Source organism: Rana temporaria, chromosome 7 (assembly GCF_905171775.1).
Source record: "Rana temporaria chromosome 7, aRanTem1.1, whole genome shotgun sequence".
NCBI classification, from domain to species: domain Eukaryota; kingdom Metazoa; phylum Chordata; class Amphibia; order Anura; family Ranidae; genus Rana; species Rana temporaria.
Genome location: NC_053495.1, coordinates 114,770,288 through 114,793,764, shown reverse-complemented (window position 1 = coordinate 114,793,764; position 23,477 = coordinate 114,770,288). Strand labels below are relative to the sequence as shown.

General features: G+C 37.9%; 1 protein-coding gene across 3 annotated transcripts in view; it reads left to right on the top strand.

Annotated features, from left to right (window-relative positions):
* The window catches only part of NR5A2 (nuclear receptor subfamily 5 group A member 2), a 163,560-nt gene that overhangs the window by 34,458 nt on the left and 105,625 nt on the right, over positions 1–23,477 (top strand). Inside the window, exons 1-3 of one of the 3 annotated variants that reach the window (XM_040359863.1) lie at positions 12,833–12,924; positions 19,286–19,404; positions 21,470–21,611. In XM_040359863.1, coding sequence (XP_040215797.1) covers positions 19,300–19,404; positions 21,470–21,611 — 247 coding nt within the window. In that variant the 5' untranslated portion in view covers positions 12,833–12,924; positions 19,286–19,299. Of the gene's footprint in view, positions 1–12,832; positions 13,273–19,285; positions 19,405–21,469; positions 21,612–23,477 lie in introns of those variants that run through there. The other 2 variants (XM_040359861.1, XM_040359862.1) reach the window with 2 other exon arrangements.

Sequence of the window (23,477 nt, the reverse complement as noted above, 5' to 3'; positions counted from 1 at the left end):
TCTAACTGTTAGAGGGTGTGGCTACGAGTAACACATCACTGATGACCGTTCCCGATCATGGGGAACAGTCATCAGTGACAGTGTCACTAGGCAGAATAGGGGAATGGCATGTTTACAAAGGCATCCCCCTGTTCTGCCTTTGCCGACCGGAATCGCGGGCCGCCCGGGAACATAGCAGAGACCATAAAGAATAAAATGGTAAACATTGCAATATTTTATGTCACACTGTATTTGCGCAGCCGTCTTTTAAATGCAATTTATTTATGGAAGAAACACACTTTCATGAATAAAATAAAAATAAAACGGTAAAGTTATCTCAATATTTTTGTATAATGTGAAAGATGATGTTACGCTGAGTGAATAGATACCTAATATGTCATTCTTTAAAATTGCGCACACTCGTAGAATGGCGACAGACTACGGTAATTAAAAATCTCCAAAGACGATGCTTTAAAAATGTCTACAGGTTACCAGTTTAGAGTTCCCGAGTAGGTCTTGTACGAGAATTATTGCTCTCACTCTAACGATCACAGCAATACTTCACATGTGTGGTTTGAACACTGTTTACATTTGCAGGCACGACTTACATATGCGTTCGCTTCTGTGCATTTTTTTTTTTATTTTACACTGTCCCTTAAAAAAAACTTGAAGTCTTCTGTAAACCGGAAGTGATGTCATGAAATCGCTTCCGGGGTTACTAGATTTGAGACCTGATCAAAGCAGATTCCGGCTTGAAGGGGTTCATTTACATTGTATGTGGATGTGGATAATGTATTTCTGTATGTGGATCATGGCGCTGTAATTATTTTAATAAAAAATATAATCTAAGTACCATTTTCCTAATCAATATACAGCTGTCACATGACCTAGCTCTCTCCAAGCCTGTCTGCAGGGAAAGGATGAGCTTCTAGTCCTATGCTGCTGGTCACATGTTCAAAATAAAATAAAAATTAGCCTTTGAAATACAGAGTAAAAATAAATAAATGTTATCAATAAACTGTTTTAAATTGTAATACAAATATATACTTGAAACCAAATTCTTATTATTTTTTTAGTAATAACATGTTGTGGGTGGATTTATCCCAGTCTCGTGCTGGGTCACGCCCCTCCAGCCTGTGTCTTAGAATAACAGGGAGGAGAAGCCTCCATCAATCTACGTGTAATATCCAACACCCATTGTGTTTAGCTGGTTAGTGGACATGGAGGATGGAGGAAGACTGGACTGTCATTTACCACTGTGTATATGCCCACATTTGTGACTCTATAGTCACATGGGCTGCTCACATATGATAGGAAGGAAACACTCAGTATAGAATCTCTGTGAAAACTGAGCATGTGCATAATATTCCAACACTGCTCTGCAAAATCCCAGACAGCAGTAAGGAGCAGTGAGGACTAGAGAAGGTAGAGATAGAGAGAAGCAGGATCAACCCGTTTTTTTGCCGAATACAGAAAATGAGTCTCATAGTCACATAGTGAGTATGAACAGCATGTAATACGCCTTTTTTAAAACATTTTATGATGTGGGGTTCACACTGAATCCGACTTTAAAATCGTGCGACTTCCCTTCACCGAATCAGATTAATGTGACTTCAGGTGCGACTTGGCTGACATCTGTGCGACTTCATGCACAGATGTCTATTCAAGTTGCACCTGAAATGGCACGAAAAAGTCAGAGCCACACCAATTTAAACAGTTACATTGATGAAAATAGTCAATAGTCAAGTCACACCGGTGTGAATGGGGCCACTTTAATGCAGAGAATGCATTAGGGAGAAAAATAAACCTTTACGCTTTAGAACCACTTAAAATTGTTGTGTTACTCGAGCAACACGTAACATCCTCCATTAGCTCCTGAACCTTTCCCTCTCACTTCCATTTGTTTAGATTAGAACAAACAGTGCACATTAGTTGTGGTCATGTGTACTGCTCTATGAACACTACAGATTCCACAGTATATCTCCAGGGTGAGCACAAGAGGATGGCTATGTTCCTACATAAAGTGGGTGGATTTACTAAAACTGAAGAGTGCAAAATCTGGTGCAGCTCTGCATAAAAGCCAATCAGCTTCCAGGATTATGTTTTATTTTTTTTGTCAAAGCTTAAAGTGTTACTAAACCAAGGACTCTGCATTCACTATATCTGGTCTCTCATAGTACACCAAACATGGAAATGCACATATTTTAGTAAATATAAATTGCTAAATACCTTTTCTCATCAGCAGTATATAGCAGTCTTGTGACTTCTATCAGTGTCTGGTTAAAGCTTGTAGGAAGAGTTTTCATTTTCCTCTGACTGTCCTATGAGGCTGCATGACCCTTAACCCTCTGTCTGGACAGTGCTGATTGGCCCTGTCATGATCGCATGCACCCTCCCCCCCCCCCAAAAAAAAAACTCTCTAGCAATACACACCAAACCGAGCATGTGCAGAGTGCCTCCAAGGCTCTGTACTATGGGGATTGTGGAAGAAGGGGAGGATGAGATGAGACAGGATCAGCTTTTTTACACAATGCACAGGATTAACCCCTTAGGTTTCACAGTGAGTATGACAAGCATGCTTTACTGCATATACAGACTGATCTTACTGTTGTGGGTTTAGTAACACTTTAAATGAACAAGCTGAAGTTAAACCCTGTACACTTGGGTCGAATGTTGGGAGACATCGGCCAGTTAAAAGAAAACGGCCGACGTTCGGTCCGTGTGTATGTCGGTCTGTCAGAGAGAAGCCAGCCATTTGGCCGGTGTTCTGTCGAGCAGTGCCGCCCCATCGAATAGTGCCCGGGACGAACGGAGCATGCCCCGTACATCATAGCACAACCGCTGGGCTGACATAACCATGGCGCATGCGCACATCATAAGAGGTATCGCTCGATGGGAGATACTATTTCAAAGGCACAATTTAAACCTATACAAACAGCGGGGGGAGACCGTAGTTCTCAGATTGTGCATGGCTAACAGGGAGGCACCCCCCCCCCCGCTTTTTGTATAGGTTTCAATTGTGCCCGTGAAATGGTATCTCCCATTGAGAGATACCTCCTACGATGTATGCTTGCACCCTGGCACGTCACTCCAGATGAACTCCAGCTGAAGTGCGGCTCTGTCCTGCACATGTGCGGGCACTATTCGATGGGGGGCACTTCTCGACAGAACGCCGTCTTCTGTCGGGCGAGCATGCTGGAAAACCAGCAGCCGCCTGACTCTTGATCTGACTAATATTGGATGGTTAGTACAGCGGCTCCAGCCGGAACTGACAGTTTTTTTTTTTTTCAGTTCAACCCACGGGAAAAATGAAAAAAATAAAAAAACTTGTAGGGGCAGATCCACAAAAGGATTACGCCGGCGTATCTATTGATACATCGGCGTAATTTTAAATTTCCCGCGTCGTATCTTTGTTTTGTATCCACAAAACAAGATACGACGGGATATGGGCTCGATCCGACAGGCATACGTCTTAGTACGCCGTCGGATCTAAGCTGCAATTTTCTGGCGGCCGCTAGGTGGCGTTCCCGTCGAAATCCGCGTTGAGTATGCAAATTAGCTATTTACGGCGATCCACGAACGTACGTCGGGCCGGCGAATTTTTTTCCGCCGTTTGCGTTCGGGTTTTTACGGCGTATAGTTAAAGCTGCTATATGGTGGCGTACTCGATGTTAAGTATGGCCGTCGTTCCCGCGTACAATTTTGAATTTTTTACGTCGTTTGCGTAAGTCGTTTGCGAATAGGAATTTGCGTAGAATGACGTCACCGTCGTAAGCATTGGCTTGTTTCGGTAAAATTTCAAGCATGCGCACTGGGATACCCCAGGGATGGCGCATGCGCAGTTAAAAAAAAATGTTGTTTATGTCGGGTCACAACGTATTTACATAAAACACGCCCCCATTACATCCATTTGAATTCCGCGCCCTTACGCCGCAAGAGATACACTACGCCGCCATAACTTACGGTGCGAATTCGTTGAGGATTCAAAGCAAAACAAAGTAAGTTACAGCGGCGTAGTGTATCTTAGATACGCAACGCCCGGCACATTAATGCGCCGTTGTACGGGGATCTACCCCGTAGTGTGTAACAGGCATTAGAAGCTGATTGGCTACTATGCACAGCTGCACCAGACTTTGCACGCTCCAGTTTTAGTAAATGAACCCCAGTGGGACCCTGGAGAATGAATGGAGCTGTCCTCTAACAGGAAATCAGATCACAGCAGCAGAAAAAAAAAAAGGAATTTGGAAGTGTCTGAGATCAATTGATATATTGTAAAAGTACTATTGAATGTACTTGGATAGATTTTTTTTTAAAACCAGCATCAATTATTTAAAACATAAATTTATAATAGTTATTATTATTTTTATTATTATTATTATTATACAGTTTAAATGTAATATTATATGGAAGAGCCCTGGGGCCATCATAAAAAAAATACAGAATTCTGACTTTCAAACTCAGAATTCTGACTTTAAATCTCAGAATTCTGACTTTAAATCTCAGAATTCTGACTTTAAATCTCAGAATTCTGACTTTCAAACTCAGAATTCTGTATTTTTTTTTTTTTATGATGGCCCCAGGGCTTTTCCATAAATGTAAACTCCTTCATATTTAAAATAATATATATATATATGTCTGATTGTAATGGAGCTGAAATTAAAAACAAAAAATGATTTAAAAGGTTAAGTCATTTTTTAAGAGAGAGGAAAGATAATGAGAAGAATAGAAGGCAGAGGGAGATATGGAGAAAAAGAAACAGAGGTGGGACTTGTATTGTGCCTTTTCCGTAGTTTTTGTATTTTCAGTGTTTGCATACTGTACATCTATAAAACCATGAGCAGCTTAGTAAAAAGCGATCTTTATGATATATGTGAACCTTTGCTGCCGACAACAATGTGACTTGAAATTCTTGTGTTATAGTAAAGAGGGCTTGGCTGACACTTAAATGCCCGTAAAATAAAAAGAGAACGAATCACGAATCGTCCACTTCTGTCCCATGAAATCACACCATGACATCCCTCCAATGACATAATCCTAAAAGGATCGATTAAGCAACGATCCACATATACACCCCAGGGGAAGGAAATCGGATATTTGGTTAGGAAATAATTCGTTAATTATTCGTTAACAAAAATCGCTCCCCTCCCGTGTGTGTGTGCACATCGGCTGCTGTCACACGCGGACCCGACACACACCATTTTATAGCATTGAACGAAATTCAGATTGGACAGCATAGAAAACATTCGCAGGGAAATAAAAAAAGCTGTAAAAATGGGAGTTCGGCCGATTCTTGAGCAAAGTGAATTTCACAAAGTTTACAAACGAAATCCGTTTAGATTAGTCTGTTTTTCTATAACTTTTCGGCGTTTGAAGAAAACAATGGGGGGCTAAATATAGATCTAAATGAGGGTATTGTGGAAGAGTCGGTGATTAGAGAGGATCATTAAATAAATACACAATGGGGGTCATTACTGGGGTCGGGGATTTCATCTAACAATCGCATGTCTACAAATACATAAAAAAATTCTACATACAGGTCAATACATATATATATATATATATATATATATATATATATATATATATATATATATATATATATATATATATATATATATATATATATATATATATAATATAATCAAACGAAATGACGGATTAGAATAGATTTAGTGTCTAAATGCTACAAATGTTTACAATTCCTCTTTTTTTTCATTTATATATAAATCCATCCAGTCCAAAAACTACATTGATCTCCATTGCATTGGCTTCTTAGCGATGATTGCAGCAACACCTCTGATCGCTGCTTGTCACTTTCTTTCTGAATTTAGATGTTTGCATATATGTTGAAATAAATGACAGTAAAGATCATTTTTTGGTGGAAAATTTCGTGTTTTTTTTCCTCTTTTCCTTCTCTGGAATGCTGCTGGAAATAAAATACCTGTTTGCACAACCTCTTGACTCCGGCAGTTACGTGGTGATAAGGTTAATTTTTAATTAAATTGTGATGTTACATTGTGTAAAGAGAGCTTATTTGCACAGAGGGAAATAAAAACGGTGTAAAACTTCAGCTTGGTGCCTTTCCACATGTGTCTTATTACAATAACAGTAATCAGCAGTTGGGGTGCACTCGGACACATAGGGGGGTATTTACTAAAACTTGGGGGAGAGCTGCATAAAAACCAATCCGTTTCTAGGTCTCATTGCCAAAGTTTAACTGAACAAGCAGAAGTTAGAAGCTGATTGGCTGCCATGCACAGCTGACCAACATTCAGTTTGTTTAGTAAATCTGCCCCATAAATATGTCCTGTATAGTTTTAGTTTTATGCCCCGTACACACGATCCGAAAATCGTACGGAAAATGCCGCTTTCGAAACTATCGTACGATAATCGGATCATTAGTACAGTGCTTCCGAGAGCCGATCAGGACAGTTCATCCGATTTTATTTATCGGACATGCACGAATTTTTTTTTCGTACGATGCCAGATCGTCCGATTTTCGTTTAAGCAGTACAGCTGTCGTTCGAAAATGCAATACAAATGCATTACAACACATGACATCACTTCCGATTTTTTATTCTGCCGTACGAGAATTTTTCGTGACTTTAGATTCAACGTGAGATTAGCATACAAAAAAAAATGGACGATCATTCGTCCGATAATCAGATCGTGTGTACCGGGCATTAGTCATTCAGTATGTCAAATCTGCAGAACAGTGGCGTCGATTTACTAAATCCGAAGAGTGAAAAATCAGGTGCTGCTGTGCATAGTTACCAATCAGCTTCCAAGTTTTATTGTCAAAGCTTAAAGCGGTAGTTCACCCTCTCTGACTTGATTTTACCATCGAGACAGGCATTGTAGCGCGAGCTACAGTATGCCTGTCCCGATTTTTTTAACCCCGGACTCACCTTGTAATCGTAGATTGTAGATTTTGGCTCCCGCGGGGAATGGGCGTGCCTATGGAGAGGGAGGATGATTGACGGCCGGCCCTGGCACGTCACTCTCCCCGAAGACAGCCGGAGTAGGTCTCGGCTCTTCACGGCGCCTGCGCACAGGCTATGCGCAGGCGCCGTGAAGAGCCAAGCCTATTTCGGCTATTTCCGAAGAAGCGTGACACGCCAGAGCCGGCCGTCAATCATCCTCCGTCTCCATAGGCACGCCCATTCCCCGGTATCTTCGATCTACGAGTACAAGGTGAGTACGGGGGTAAAAAAATCGGGACAGGCATACTGTAGCTCGCGCTACAATGCCTGATTTTATGGTAAAAGAAAAAAAAAATTTTTTTTGCGTTGATAGGGTGAACCCCCGCTTTAATTAAACAAGCTGAAGTTAGAATCTGATTTGCTACCATGCACCGCAGCACCAGATTCTGAGTGCACCAGTTTTAGTAAATCAACTGCTGTATAGATATGTTATGTATACTTCTAGTTGTAGTCATTCAGTATGTCAAATCTGCAGATCAGTGACAGCACTCAGCAGCAGGCTGGAGTTTACTCTATAGGAACAGCAGAGTTTTATGGTCAATGATATTTATTTTAACACTAATGCCGCGTACACACGACCGTTTTTCCATGATGAGAAAAATGCAATTTTTTTAATTGGTCGTGAAAAACGGCCGTGTGTAGACCCAAGGGCATTTTTCTCGACGAGAAAAATGGGCGTAAAAAATTTAGAACCTGCTCTTTTTTTTCCTTGTCGTTTTTCACGTTGTGAAAAATGGTCGTGTGTACGCTTTAAGGAGGGGGAAAAAAACACGAATGCTCAGAAGCAAGTTATGAGACGGGGAAATTAGCATAAGCAGCCCAAAGGGTGGCGCCATTCGAATGGAACTTCCCCTTTATAGTGCCATCGTACACGTTGTATGTCACCGCGCTTTGCTCAAGCATTTTTTTTTCATGTTCGTGTGTATGCAAGGCAGGCTTGAGAGGAATCACTTCGATGAAAAATTTCGTTTTTTTCAATGACATTAATAACGGTCATGTGTACGCAGCATTAGACCCCTTTCACACTGGGGCCGTGGCCACGTTAGTGCTGAAGCGCCGCTCATTTTAGTGGCACTTTACCGCTGTTTTGCGCCACTTTTCGGACACTAGCGGGCACTTTTAACCCTAAAAAAGGGGTTTAAAACTCCCGCTTTGCCGCGCTTTCAAATTTTCAGTCGCTTCATTGCAATGGGCAGGGGCGTTTTTGGACAGCGCTCCCAACCACCCAAAAGATGCTGCTTACAGGACATTTTTATGAAAACACCCATAAATGAATGGGAGGCAGTTTTCAGGCGCTTTACAGGCGCTATTTCTAGTGATAAAACACCTGAAAACTGAAAGGTGTCTTATAGTGGGGGTGCTTCGATTACTGTGCAATTACATCAAAACCATCTAATCAACAAACAATTAAATAGGTATAACTTCTAATTTGGACGCAAGCTGGTCCTACATTATTCAATTTTCTTTTTTTCAATTTATTTTAGATCTACCTTCAACTACATAGTGAAAGGGCCTGTCTGCAAAATTGAAAGTGTTTAGGTTTGACCTCATATTATATGATGTTGGTAACTCTAAAGGAAAATTGCTCAAGAAAAATAGCACATAGGATGCATTAAAGGGGTTTTCCAGCCTCTTTTTAAGTTTATTAAAAGTCAGCAGCTACAAAAAGTGTAGCTGCTGGCTTTTAATAAACAGACACTTACCTGCTCCACGGCTCCAGCTCCTCGCCGGCCGGGGCTCCGCTCCTCGCCCCCCTCGCTGGCGTCTTCATTCCTAGTGTGGGCACCCGGCAGTGACAGCTTTCAGCTTCACGGCCGGGCAACCACTGCGCATGCGCGTGCGGCACTGCGCATGAGCGAGTAGCCCTGCGCATGCGCGAGCAGCGCGGCGCCGTCCGATTGGACAGGCGCTCGCCTACAGGGAGGGGCTGTGAAAAGGTGATTAAGCTAATCGCCTTTCCAGCCCCTCTGTGGAAGGAGGAAGTGGGACAGGAAGTCCCCTTCTCCTGAAGCCCCCACTCCCCCCCCCCCAAAAAAAATTACATGCCAAATGTGGCATGTAAGGGGGCGAGGAGTGGGTTAAGCGGAAGTTTCATTTTTAGGTGGAACTCCGCTTTAAGGTGAAAAAACAGGAGGGTTTACAACCCCTTTAAATAAAACCATGTCCAGGCTTTATATCATCAATATATCAATTTATATCAATGACAGCAGTTTGGTATTTTTGACAGCTATTTTATCTAAAGAAATCTGGCTTGTTGGGGGTACCTGAGGACTGAGGTTGGGCATCACTCTTCTAGAAGAATGTCTACATCTATAGGGGGTGATTTACTAAAACTGGAGAGCGCAAAACCTGGTGCAGCTGTGCATGGTAGCCAATCAGCTTCTAACTTCAGTTTGTTCAATTAAGCTTTAACAATAAAACGCAGAAGCTGATTGGTTTCTATGCAGAGCCGCACCAGATTTAGTAAATCTACTCCAAAGTGAACTGTGCTCATTGCAAATACAGTACTCAGTTGCGGGCTAGCAATAGTATTTTGATAGCTTCACCAGATTTTGCACTCTCCAGTTTTAGTAAATCAACCCCATAGTTAATTGTTAGTTCTGTTTCCTGCATAATGACTCATGATCTGCGTATGTGATGTTCCAGTTTTTTTTTTTCCTTCAAAAACCACCCCTGTGATGTTTGTACCTAAATTATTAACAAACTCTATTACTATTTAATGTGGGTCTTCTAAATGTCTTTTTTTTTTAATTAACCTTGCTGCTCCATTCCGAGCACAATCCCATCTTTATTGTGGGCATGTGAAGCCCAATAGTATCTTCTTTCAGAATACAGCACTGCTGGCTACCCAGCATGCACCTCCTGACCTCGTGAATGCGCATAAACCACAGCACGGCTACCAGCGCGGGATGCCCATTGACATAGGTGTGCGCATGTGTATATATACTAACAGTGTCAGTAGAGCAATGGACAGTGTCAGTAGGGCAGAGATTGGTGTCAGTATGGCAGTGGATAGTGTAAGTTGATTTAATTTGTATTATTTTATTTTTATTATTTTTTACAATTTAATTTTTTATTATTTTTTATTTTATTTTTTATTATTTTTTTATGTATAATTTTTGTTTTATAATTGTTTTTATTTACATATATTTTATAATTTTTTTTATTTACATATATTTTATAATATATATATATATATATATATATATATATATATATATATATATATATATATATATATATATATATATATATATATATATATATATATTTTTTTTTTTATTATTATTATTATTTTTATATATATATTTATATATTTTTTTATTATATATTATGTGTATATATATATTTTAGAAGACCCGTTAGGGGGATTTGTCAAAATATCAGGGGTCTAAAAAGGGAGAATATTCCCCATATGGGGTGATTAGGGTGTGCCCAGGCACACCTGGCACACCCTGTGCACACGCCTATGCCCATTGACATGGCTGATCCTAGGCAGGTGCGTGGGGTGCAGTGCACCCAGGCGCCACAGAGGTGGGGGCACTAAAGCGCCAGAGTGCTTCCCTCCCTCCTACTCTACTTGTCCGTGTCCAGAGGCGGCTCTCTCCGCCGGTCACCACCACCGCCACTGTGTTTCCTACCCAAGCCCGTCCACCCTCCCTCCTCCTGTGAGAGGAGGAGAGCAAAACAGCGGCTGTCTCTGTGTGGAGAGAGACCAGCCGTACCATGATGTCGCTGGGGGGCAGTCCGTGCCTGACGCGTTCTCCTTGTCCGTTTTAGGGGAGCATCTCTGTGTTTGAGTTGTTGCCATAGAAACATTTGTAAAGGGGAGGAGTTGGTAAGATGACCACGCCCATGTGGGGGCACCAGAAACATTTCTAAACCCCATCGTCTGTGCCCCTAGGATCGGCCCTGTCCATTGATTTCTAGGATTGATGAAACTCATCTCCTAGGAGCCGATGCGCAGCCAGAAATGATGTGCCTCGCCATGGCGAGCTACACTGGAAGATCAGCAATTAACCTACAGAAAAATGGCCAATACAGATTTATACTGTAATAATAAACAGGAAGTCGCAAAGTTGTCAATGTGGGTGGTATTCTGCTTTAAGCTGGCCATGCAGTATACCATTTTCTTGTTCAATTTCCTTTAGGTTTACTTTCACCTATGTAGTGCAAGGGCCTGCCTGATTGCATACAAATTGAAAGTGTTAAGGTGTGACCTCATATTTTATGGTTTTGGTAAATCTAAAGGAAAATTGTACAAGAAAATTGTATAATGTATGGCTGGCCTTGCAATGAACTATTATTGGTAGCTGACTTTATCAAGCAATTTGAAGACAGCAGTGTGCCATGAGCAGTGTTGACATGGGGGTGGGCTGTCATTGATTGGGTGATGTCACACATCAATAGGAAGGATGGTGCAAGCTATGTCTGCACACATCTGATGAGCCTGGGCTCTGTAACTTGGATGAAGGCAGCAATGGCACATTGCAGGGTCAGAGGATAAGGGCAGAGATGGTACATGGCAGGGTCAGAGGATAAGGGCAGTGATGGCACATGGCAGGGTCAGAGGATGAAGGCAGAGATGGTACATGGCAGGGTCAGAGGATCAGGGCAGAGATGGTATATTGCAGGGTCCGAGGATGAGGGCAGAGATGGCACATGGCAGGGTCAGAGGATGAGGGCAGAGATGGCACATGGCAGGGTCAGAGGATGAAAGCAGAGATGACGCATGGCACGGTCAGATTATGAGGGCAGAGATGGCACATGGCTGGGTCAAAGGATTAGGGCAGAGATGGCACATGGAAGGGTCCGAGGATGAGTGTAGAGATAGCACATGGCAGGGTCAGAGGATAAACGCAGCAATGGCACATGGTAGGGTCTGAGGATGAGGGCAGTGATAGCACGTGGCAGGGTCAGAGGATGAAGGCAGAGATGGCACATGGCAGGGTCAGAGGATGAATGCAGAGATGGCACATGGCAGGTCAGAGGATGAGGGCAGAGATGGCACATGGCAGGGTCAGAGGATGAGGGCAGAAATGGCACATGGCAGGGTCAGCGGATGAGGGCAGAAATGGCACATGGCAGGGTCAGAGGATGAGGAAAGAGATGGCACATGGCAGGGTCAGAGGATGATGGCACATGGCAGGGTCAGAGGATGATGGCAGAGATGGCGCATTGCAGGTCAGAGGATGAAGGCAGAGATGGCAAATGGCAGGTCAGATGATGAAGGCAGAAATGAAGCATGACAGGTCAGATGATGAGGGCAGAGATGGCACATGGCAGGTCAGATGATGAGGGCAGAGATGGCACATTGCAGGTCAGAGGATGAGGGCAGAGATGGCGCATTGCAGGTCAGAAGATGAGGGCAGAGATGGAGCATGGCAGGGTCAGATGATGAGGGCAGAGATGGCGCATGGCAGGTCAGATGATGAGGGCAGAGATGGCACATGGCAGGGTCAGAGGATGAGGGCAGAGATGGGACATGGCAGGTCAGATGATGAGGACAGAGATGGCACATGGCAGGGTCAGAGGATGAGGGCAGAGATGGCACATGGCAGGTCAGAGAAGAGGAATGTGAATGATTTTTAGTGGTGATTCCTGCTTGTATCTACCATGTGCATTGTGTAAAGTGAAAGCAGCGACATAAGTGCTGATCCTCTATCAGGTCCCTCCACATACATGAGACTGGGTGATATGAAGAGTAGTGAGCCCCAGGCTCCTCCCCCCGTACTCTTAGCTGGCGATCTCCTATCTGGATAGACGGAGAAAAGCACCAACTTCACAACTTACGGAGACACAACAGAGCGAGGGAGGCGTGGCTACAGGAGGTGGCCCTGATTGGAGGAGACGCGGCAGAGGCGATCCAGCCCCCAGCGCTTGACAGAGTGACAGAGATGAGAGAAGACAGAGCTCAGCCTGGCCGGCTGGATCACACCGAGCTTGGGAGGGGAGCCAGGAGGTACGGGCTGTCCATTCCTTTCCTTCTACACACTTGTCAGCGCACCTGAGCCACACACAACTATACTGAGTGCTTGTGTATGTGACAAACCTGCCCCCCCCCCCACCTACCTACCTACCCACCTCAATGCCGCCCGTCCACAGACACTAGTCCGGCAGGCGGCACATGTCATTCCCGGCAGGCGGCACTTAGTCACTCACCTCTGCTGACATCACAGCGCACCCTGTGTCTCCCTGTGTGCGGGTGTCTCCTGCCCACTCCCCGGCATGCTGCCCAAGGTGGAGTCCGAAGCTTTAGGACTGTCCCGGTCACACGGGGAGCACGGACACATGCCGGACAACATGCAAGGTAAGTGGCCCTCCGATCTCTGCACAGGGGCCCCAACTTATCACAGAGGGGAAGGGAATGGACAGGGCAGAAATCCCACCAGGAGCCAGAAAATGGCATCATGTACTTCTGTTATTGAGGCTTTGTAGTGGCGATAGACGTTCCGAGTATGGGGAGAACAATTCTATCTATCTAACTACATCTATCTATCTATCTATCTATCTATCTATCTATCTATCTATCTATCTATCTATCCATATATATGTGTGTATATATATATCTGTCTGTCTGTCTATCTATCTATCTATCTATCTATCTATCTATCTGTCTCTGTCTATCTATCTGTCTCTGTCTATCTATCTATCTATCTATCTATCTATCTATCTATCTATCTATCTATCTATCTATCTATCTGTCTGTGTCTATCTATCTATCTATCTATCTGTCTGTATCTATCTATCTATCTATCTATCTATCTATCTATCTATCTATCTATCTATTATATAGTTTTTCCAATGTGTATATATATATAAAATAGTGTATAGTATATAGTAGGTCTGTGCCTATAGGCTGCAGAGGCTTTTTCCAAGTACAGTTCTTGGCCACACATTTGCCTCCCATCATCAGTAGTTATGAGGATCATCTCATGTGCGCTTATTTACACACTGCAGCCTAATTTGCTAAAGAAGTTGTGAGTCTTCACTAAAGTAAAAATGGTGTGACTATTCCCTTCCATTATCCATGTATGTGAAAAGCATCATGATTGGGTATTCAAAGTGATCAGGTACTGACATATAAATAAAGTGAAAAGTCATACTTTTTTTTTTTTTTAAGTGAAGAATCTCAACTTCTTTAGTAAATCAGCTTCATTATTAAACATTTATCACAGAATTCCAAGTTAGGACCCTACAAATAACAAATGTCTGGTAAAGGAGCTGATCCTAAGGAGGGGTGCCAAAAGTTGTATGCTTATAGATCTGGACATCTATCTATCTATCTATCTATCTATCTATCTATCTATCTATCTATCTATCTATCTATCTATCTATCTATCTATCTATCTGTCTGTCTATCTATCCACACAGATAAGGATATATATATATATACACACACACACATGTATCTATCTCTATCTATCTATCTATCTATCTATCTATCTATCTATCTATCTATCTATCTATCTATCTATCTATCTCTATATAGATAGATAGATAGATAGATAGATAGATAGATAGATAGATAGATATTATATTATATATACACATGCCCATACACACACAGACAGATGGACAGATGGTGTGTGTGTGTGTCTATATGACATACATGTGCCCAAGCTCAGATAGATAAGCGGATGACAAGTTGCACATGTAGTACTCTATATAAAATAATATTGTGTCAATTTCCCCTTCCCCACTTCCTACATAGAAGTATGTGACAATGAGTATACAGGATATCCCAGTATAGGACTGTGACAGGGAATTAGGGAAGATGATCACACAGGGGTCATCCTCTGTCATGCAGTTGTTCTAGGATACACTGTATACATGGTACAGATATTGACAGGGACAGTTACACAGCGCTTTATTGGACTCATTAGTGTTGGTGATAATGAGCATAATGAGAGAATAGATATACATACAGACTATCCAATAGGCACTTGTAGCGTAAGGAAACAGAGAGCTAATGGATAGGTGGTTGTGATATTCCTCTAATTTCACTATTTTTTTCAATGCAGTTTATTGCAGGAAGCATTAATATGATTCGTTTTGATACTGACGCTATTAAATATGTCCAGTTAAAGTATATCCGTTTGATTAGTTGTAGTTTTTATATCAAATTCAAAGCCCAGTTCTAAACTTTAGTTCAAACCGAAGCTTAAAGCTTGCACATATACAGGTTTATATTCAGATTTATATATATATATATATATATATATATATATATATATATATATATATATATATATATATAGATAGATAGATAGATAGATAGATAGATAGATAGATAGATATAGATAGATATCTATCTATCTATATCTATATAGATAGATATATAGATAGATATCCATAGATAAATAGATCTATCTATCTATATATACACAGGCATACCCCACTTTTAAGTACACATTGGGGTTTAATTATTAAAGTTGCAAAGCGCAAAATCAGGCTCCCTTCTGCATAGAAACCAATGAGATTCTAACCCCAGCCTGTTCAATTAAGCCTGGTAATAAAACCTGGAAGATCATTGGTTTTTATGCAGAAGTGAGCCTGATTTTGCATTTCCAGCTTTAGTAAATAAACCCTAATGTGTACTTAAAAGTGGGGTATGCCTATATATATATATATATATATATATATATATATATATATATATATATATATATATATATATATATATATATATATATATATATATTTACATAGATAGATAGATATATAGATAGATATCTCTATTTATCTATGGATATCTATCTATCTATCTATCTATCTATCTATCTATCTATCTATCTATCTATCTATCTATCTATCTATATAGATATAGATAAATATATACATCTATCTATCTATATAGATAGATATATAGATATATATAAATATGTGCAAGCTTAAAGCTTTGGTTTGAACTAAAGTTTAGAAATAATATATATATATATATATATATATATATATATATATATATATATATATATATATATAAAAATATTATATATATATATATATATATATATATATATATATATATATATATATATATATATATATATATATATATATATATATAGATATAGATATATCTATAGATCTATAGATAGATCTATAGATAAATATCCATAGATATATATAGTAAAAATATAATACAAGATAAAAATATACCAAGTAAGAATATCATTTTCTTAGTGTACTTGCAATTTACTTAGTGAAAATAAATTGTAAGTGCATTAAATAAATTATATTCAAGTTTATTATATTGTTACTTAGAAATTTCTATATTATTGCTTAGTAAACATGATCTCAGTCCTACTTAGTACTGATTTTTATATTCTAATTTAGTAGAGATTATTTGACACGCAGTCTATAGTTCTTTCTATTATATTAATATTTATTTTATTTATTTGAATTCTTCTTTCTTTCACATTTTATTTAATAGAATAAGCAGCTAACACCTAAATATTTTTTTTTTTTTAGAAATGTAAATATACTGAGCAATTCACATGAATAGTAGACACATTTTCCTAAGAAATGTTTGATTTGAAAACACTAAAACGCTGAAATTTAGGAATCTCCAAGCTGTAACTGGAGGCGACTGGGCAGACAGTAGAATAGCAAGGTTTCTGTATGAAACTAATTGGAGCTCACATTTCTGCCTAATTCAAGCTGACTTGTTAAACTGATACAACATAGGCAATACAGTGCATGCAGGTTGTACAACTCAAAAACTATTTATAATGATAGAGCTGCTAGTTTTTTTTTATTTTGTTTTCCATTTTTGCTAAGCTTGATCATTTTTGGTTCTGTTTGATAAATGACTTGTATTTTTTGCAGAGTGTTTATTTTGTTATTTTTAGTATTTATATGAAAATCTGTTATTTATCCTTTTTTTGAAGTTATGTTCATGCAGACTTTCACCATGAAGTCAAGTAAAAACAAAAATAGATTGGTTGTTTTAACTGATAAACTAGCAACCGGTGTTCTAGCTTTACCGTCATGTACTTATAATTGCACTTTTCAGATGTATACACAGAAACACAATGAGTTTATAATGTATGGATAGTAAACAATGCTGTAATGTACTAGTGTGTACATTTATACAATGTTTCCTAATTCTTATCTGCAGCTAAATAAGGTTTTTTCAATTTTTTAAAGCAATTTTGTAGGCACCAGGAGCTTACAATCTAGTCAGTGTCTCTGAATAGGTGGCATTTGTTGTGCAATGGGTTCATGCAATATGGACTGTCTGTATAAATTTATTGATGCCATTCAATTCAAATATGTGTTCTGAAAATGAAGCTCACAGTAATATCTTGAGAATTTGTTATAGACACTGAAAATACTTCTTTCTAAATGTATTTTGCAATGGTAAAAGGTGGTATTTAGGGTGTATTATTTATTAACACAATTTGAGCATTTGTTCTAACAGAGGAGAGACAGTTGATTTACCTATTAAAAAATCTGCACCCTCAACTCGGTTCACCTTAAATACCCAGTTAGGTTTAGAGGAAATACATTTTTTTTTAATTCTAAACCTGACTGGTTATTTAAAGTGATTTTATATAGGGTCAGCATTTTTTTTTGGTGTGTATTAGGACCAAAGGCTTTTGGATAATTTTTCTAATTCACATCAATTGATAGTAAAATATTATTAATTTACAGTATAAGAAGAGATATTTAATAAGAAAGCCAATGTATTTGAGGAACACATAAAAATATGTGATTTTCTAAATTACGCTGAATGCAAAATATTATATATATATATATATGTGTGTGTGTGTATGTGTGTGTGTATGTATATATATATATATATATATATATATATATATATATATATATATATATATATATATATATTATGGATTTATTGATTTAATAACTGGAAAACTTTGCTAAATAATTTTCACATAGACTTAAATCCAATAATTTCTCTTGAATTGTGGTTATATACCTGTCTGTTACGTTTCTTGGTGCAAATAGATGATTTTGCAATACATTTTTAAATTGTTCATGATTCTGTCTCCTTATAGAAAGACATTTTAATATTTATAAAGCCTATTTAAATATATTTATGGACACAATAAATTTATATATAGTATATGGAGTATGTAACTTTGTATATATATATATATATAATCTCAGAATTGAAAATCTGCAGTATATAACTGTGGGAGTCATGTTTACAGTTTTAGAGGGATGTTACTTTTTTCCCAAGAGTCGGCTTTGGAATGATCAATATTATGACTGCAGATTTTATTAGAGGATAAGGATAATTTAGTGGCCCGGCTGCAGCCTGTTTTAAAATTACAGTTAAAAGCTAGACTGAGTTGCAGCTAGAAGTATCATTTCTAATTTATGAACCTCAGAGCATTCACAAGTACGTAAGTCCCCAAATCAGGTATAGGCATCCTATCCCTCCATAGGGTATGGTTCTGTCCTGAGCAAGTCCTGCCACAAAACAGAGATCGACAGGATAGGCTGGGACTTATAGTTCCACAACATGCTGATTAACGAATAGCTTCCCTGAGATAAGAAGTAATGATCTTTGTTAGACCCAAACTAAATGTTTTTTTATTTTTTTTGGAAGATTTTTGAGCTGCCTTTTATTTAACACTAGGGCATACATAACATTATGCTGTCTAATGTATTGAAGGGTATATGCATGGTATTTCAAGCAAATCTGTCACTTTCGAAAGAATGCAGAGACATGCAGTAATTCAATAATTAGACAAACTAACATTTTTCTCCAAGGCCATTTATATCCAGATTAATGTTACAATGTAATCATGCATTCACTATGGTGCTGACACACGAGATAACTGTGAACTATGTCTAGAGATAGAGCAGTGTAGAGAGAGATCCGGTTCTGTACATCTTCCTTCAGCTGATAGGCTGTTTTATGGATATATGTTGGAGATTTAAATAAAAGGTGCCCCTGATGTTATTGGGCTGTACCCCACAACATCAGCATGGACCTAAAAAATTGAAACTTTCTATATCATTTCATCCTGCTCTACAACACAGCTATTGTCTTTTTGTTGACAGGTTCATATTGGAAAAAATGAAGTCATAGTGGAACATCTGTCTATAATCTTTAACTTTTACAAACCAGCTGTACAATTTTAGTCTCATTGTAAGCTCACCTAAAACTGTTCTCTTTTGCAGCATTTCTTATGTCTAGTATAAAAAGTACTTTGTTTTAAAACCAGCACTACGTTCTAGATTTGTCTGCTATTATAAAACATAATGGTGTTATTAAGTGTAAGCTTTTGTTACCTACAAAAACATTCATTTTATTTTTAAGCTTTGTTCTTATTTTTACTCAGTGTCACAGTATAAAATGATGGGTTACTCCTATGATGAGGACCTGGAGGAGATGTGTCCAGTCTGCGGGGACAAAGTATCTGGATATCATTATGGACTGCTGACCTGCGAGAGTTGCAAGGTGCGTATTTAAGATTGTCAGTATATGCTGCATGCATTACTCATTACTGTTTAACTGCACTACTATTGATTACATGGTTCTACTTAGAGGTCATGTAAACTTACACAGCTGTGTATGTGGATATATCTGACATTAACATATATATATATATATATATATATATATATATATATATATATATATATATACTTTTTTTTTTTATTATTATTATTATTATTATTATTATTATTTATCTATTTATACTGTATGATGTAAAGCTGCAAAAATATATATATATATATATATATATATATATATATATATATATATATATATATATATATATATATATATATATATATATATATATATATATATATATATATATATATATATTCTTTATTTGTACAGTTTGCATTTTATTTTGCAATGCGGTTATGTCACAATAGTGCAGTACAGTATATGTGCAAAAAACCCTGAAAGGATGATATTTAGGGTTCTAAGTAAAGAACTTGCAAAGTTTCATCAGATATAGTTGTGCTTGTGCATTAGAAGCAGACAAAACTGTTCTTGTATGTAACCTTATATGTAGTATGTATAGTTATCAGGTTTATACAGTCACTATAAAAAGACATAACAAATCCTAGGATTCTATTTGGGGCCTACTTTTTCTACCATTGTCAATAGGCTTTCTAGCTCTGTAAAAGTATTTATTGACTCATGGATTGACCTGACTGGTCCCTAAAGCCTATATTACTTTGTCCATCCTGTATCTGGATTGCATATATCAATAAGAAGCACAAAGAGTTGTTAAGTTTATAACGAGAATTATAAAATAAAACAAGTCTCAGGCACAAATTACATTTGGAATCCAGAGTTAAAGCCTCGTATACTTGCTTGTCTGGTCTTTCAGTGTAGCATTAGCTAAATATGTCACTACTACATGCACAAATCTATCACTTTCATACTGAAGAATGTTTGCAGCAATTTAAACATTTTCAGGTTAGCAGTGCAATACAGTTTAGCCGGGCAACTGTAAAAAAACTTCTATTGGCGTAAATACATTTTAAAATACTTGAGTAAAGGGATTTTAATCAAGGTTGATATTTTATACTGGATACTAAGATACAAATATGTAATAACTGTCATCATTAAACCATGAAGGTTTAGGGTAAGGATGCTAAAGTGGTCGTTTTGAATTGACAATGGCAGTTCAGAATTTGAAACAGATAACATATTAACATTTCACCTTATCTGAGTGGGTAGAGGCTGTGACATGTTTAAAGAAGAATTGTAAAAATGCCCATTTCAGAATGTCACCCCGTCTTTACTTTGTACTGTGGTCAAAATGAAATGCTACCCGTGCTATTGCAGGCTTATTCCTAAAATCACACACTGTGGCCTAAGTGCCTGCCCTATTTTACCCTATTGCAAAACATATTCAGAGATGTATAATAGAAAACTAACAATCAGTAGTACATGAAAGGGGAATTTCAAATTACTGTTTCTAAATGTCACCCCTCTTTTACTTTGTACGATAGTCAAAATTCAATGTTAATTGTGTTACTGCAGGCTAAGTGCCTACTATTTTCAAAAGACTATTGCAAAATATATTCAGGCTGTTTAACAGAAAACTAATAGTCAGTTGCACAAGGACATCTTTCTGTTGAAATAAGCCATGAATAATGTGTTTAAATGTACAAATAAGATATGATTTTTTGATTTTTTTTATTGGGTGTTGATTTACCAAAGAAGTATAGGCTATGCATTGGGCAAAGCCAATAATCACGTGAATGTTAATTAGCTTAGTGGATATAGGGATGTTGTGTAACCACCCAATAATGTGCAAGGTAAATTAATAACAAAAATGTATTTATGGGATTCAATAGGTTTGGTGAACTGTTTGTACTCCTTTAGTAAATCAGCCCCATTATGTACAAGGGTCTTAGTTAATGCAGTGCAAAGGTTTGGTCACCTGTGGTAAAAAAGTTGAAAAGTTCTTCCTCTCAATCATAGGGCAAGATGAAGAATTTTGTGTCTTTCGCACATATCCAGTGATAACTTTTCTTCTCTTATATACCTCAAGGGCTTTTTCAAACGGACGGTTCAGAACAATAAGAGATATACTTGCATCGAAAACCAGACCTGTCAGATTGATAAGACTCAGAGGAAGAGGTGTCCTTACTGCCGCTTCCAGAAATGTCTCACTGTGGGGATGAAGTTAGAAGGTAAGCAAGCAGTGATAAAACCTATACATATACTTATAAATGATTGTATTTATGTAGTTAAAGATTAAAAAGATCCTCCTATGTTTCAATGCAAAAGTTGTATAACAATAGATCAACAATCATTATAAATACATTTTTCAGCTTTGAGTTGGAACTTTATTTGATCTCAATGTTGACAATGCTCCAATGTATTACACTGAAGTCTGCATTCTATAAAGCTTACTTCCATTCCCTAGGATACTGCAACTCAGATGAGGCCTTTGCAGTGTCACAGGGTGATCTTTTATTGAAAAGTACTGCAGTGCTTATCAATGTGCATTTTATTTGCTATACGAAACAAATAATGTAGCGGGGCTTTGCTGTAAATATTAGGAATTAATGCCAATCATTTCTACTGGTATGATCTCTATTGTTTTCCATTTGGTAATCGCTCACAAACAAATGCGTGCTTGGATATTTATGTGTGCACCGATCTGTAAGTGACCAAAATAATGTAACAATGCAATAAAAAATGCACTACGGCTTTAGAAATGTAGAATAATTATCTACAATTTCTGTACACAGAGCAGTGCAGAGAATCCCAACCGATGGCTTCCTTTCAAGGTGTCAGAGATCTAAGTAGAAAGTAGTAAGGAAAAAATGGGTTGATTTACTAAAACTGGTGCAGCTTTGCATGGTAGCCAATCAACTTTTAAATTCAGCTTGTTTAATTAAGCTTTGACAATAAAACCTGGAAGCTGGTTGGTTTCTATGCAGAGCTGCACCAGATTTTGCACTCTCCAGTTTTAGTAAATCAACCCCCCAAAAAATTGCTTTTTTCCCCACTGCTGATTACTCAGCAATAGCAGCTGCAATTTAAAAAGTAAATGTGGAAATGTAAATAGTGATACAGCACAAGGGTCTTGCATGGGGCAGATTTGGTTTTAGTTATGAAGCTAGGGATTGTTGAAGCCAAACTGAGGAATTACAAGCAGCTTACAATATGTAAAGATTGGCTTTAGTTCCTGTGATAATAAGTGAAAATGCAGAGCAATACAAACGGTGTTGTTAATACCCTCTTATCCACTGAAGTCGGCAATTTCAAGGACAAAAAAGAGGTTTTGAGCGAAAGGTCACCAAGGTCAACCAAACCACAAATACATTTTTTGATTATCACCCTGCAACTGATCTTTTCATATGGGACGTCAAACTTTCTTTTCTCTTAAAAAAAGACACTTTTATAGGTTTCCAGATGTGGAAAGTATAGTATATAAAATGGCTAAAAAGAAAAATAAACCCAGCAGACAGGGAAATGTGAGAAGAACATTTTTTTTTTTTCGAGGACTTTCTTTTCTACCCCCAAAAAAACTTTCTCTGTATCTAATTATTGAAAGAATTTCAGAATTACTAAGAAAAAATAACATTTCTGATGTACTGTTTTACAGTTTGTCATAATCCTAACATATATCACTTAAAAAAATCTGCATCTGTCTATAAAAAAAAAATATATATATATGTATTATATGTATAATATATTTTATATATATATATATATATATATATATATATATATATATATATATTTATTTATATACGCATATATATATATATATATATATATATATATATATATATTTATAGACAGATTTTTTTACGTGATATATACACACACATATACATGTATACACATATATGCCAGTATAACCATATAATTGCTTGATATAAATAATATGATAACATGTATACACATATATGCCAGTATAACTATATTATTGGTTGATATAAGTAGCATAATATTTTTTGATTCTTGTAATAAGTTGTACATCTACTTTAATGTAGCCTTTGTCCATAACTCATACTCCATGTAATGACACCACAGTGTATACT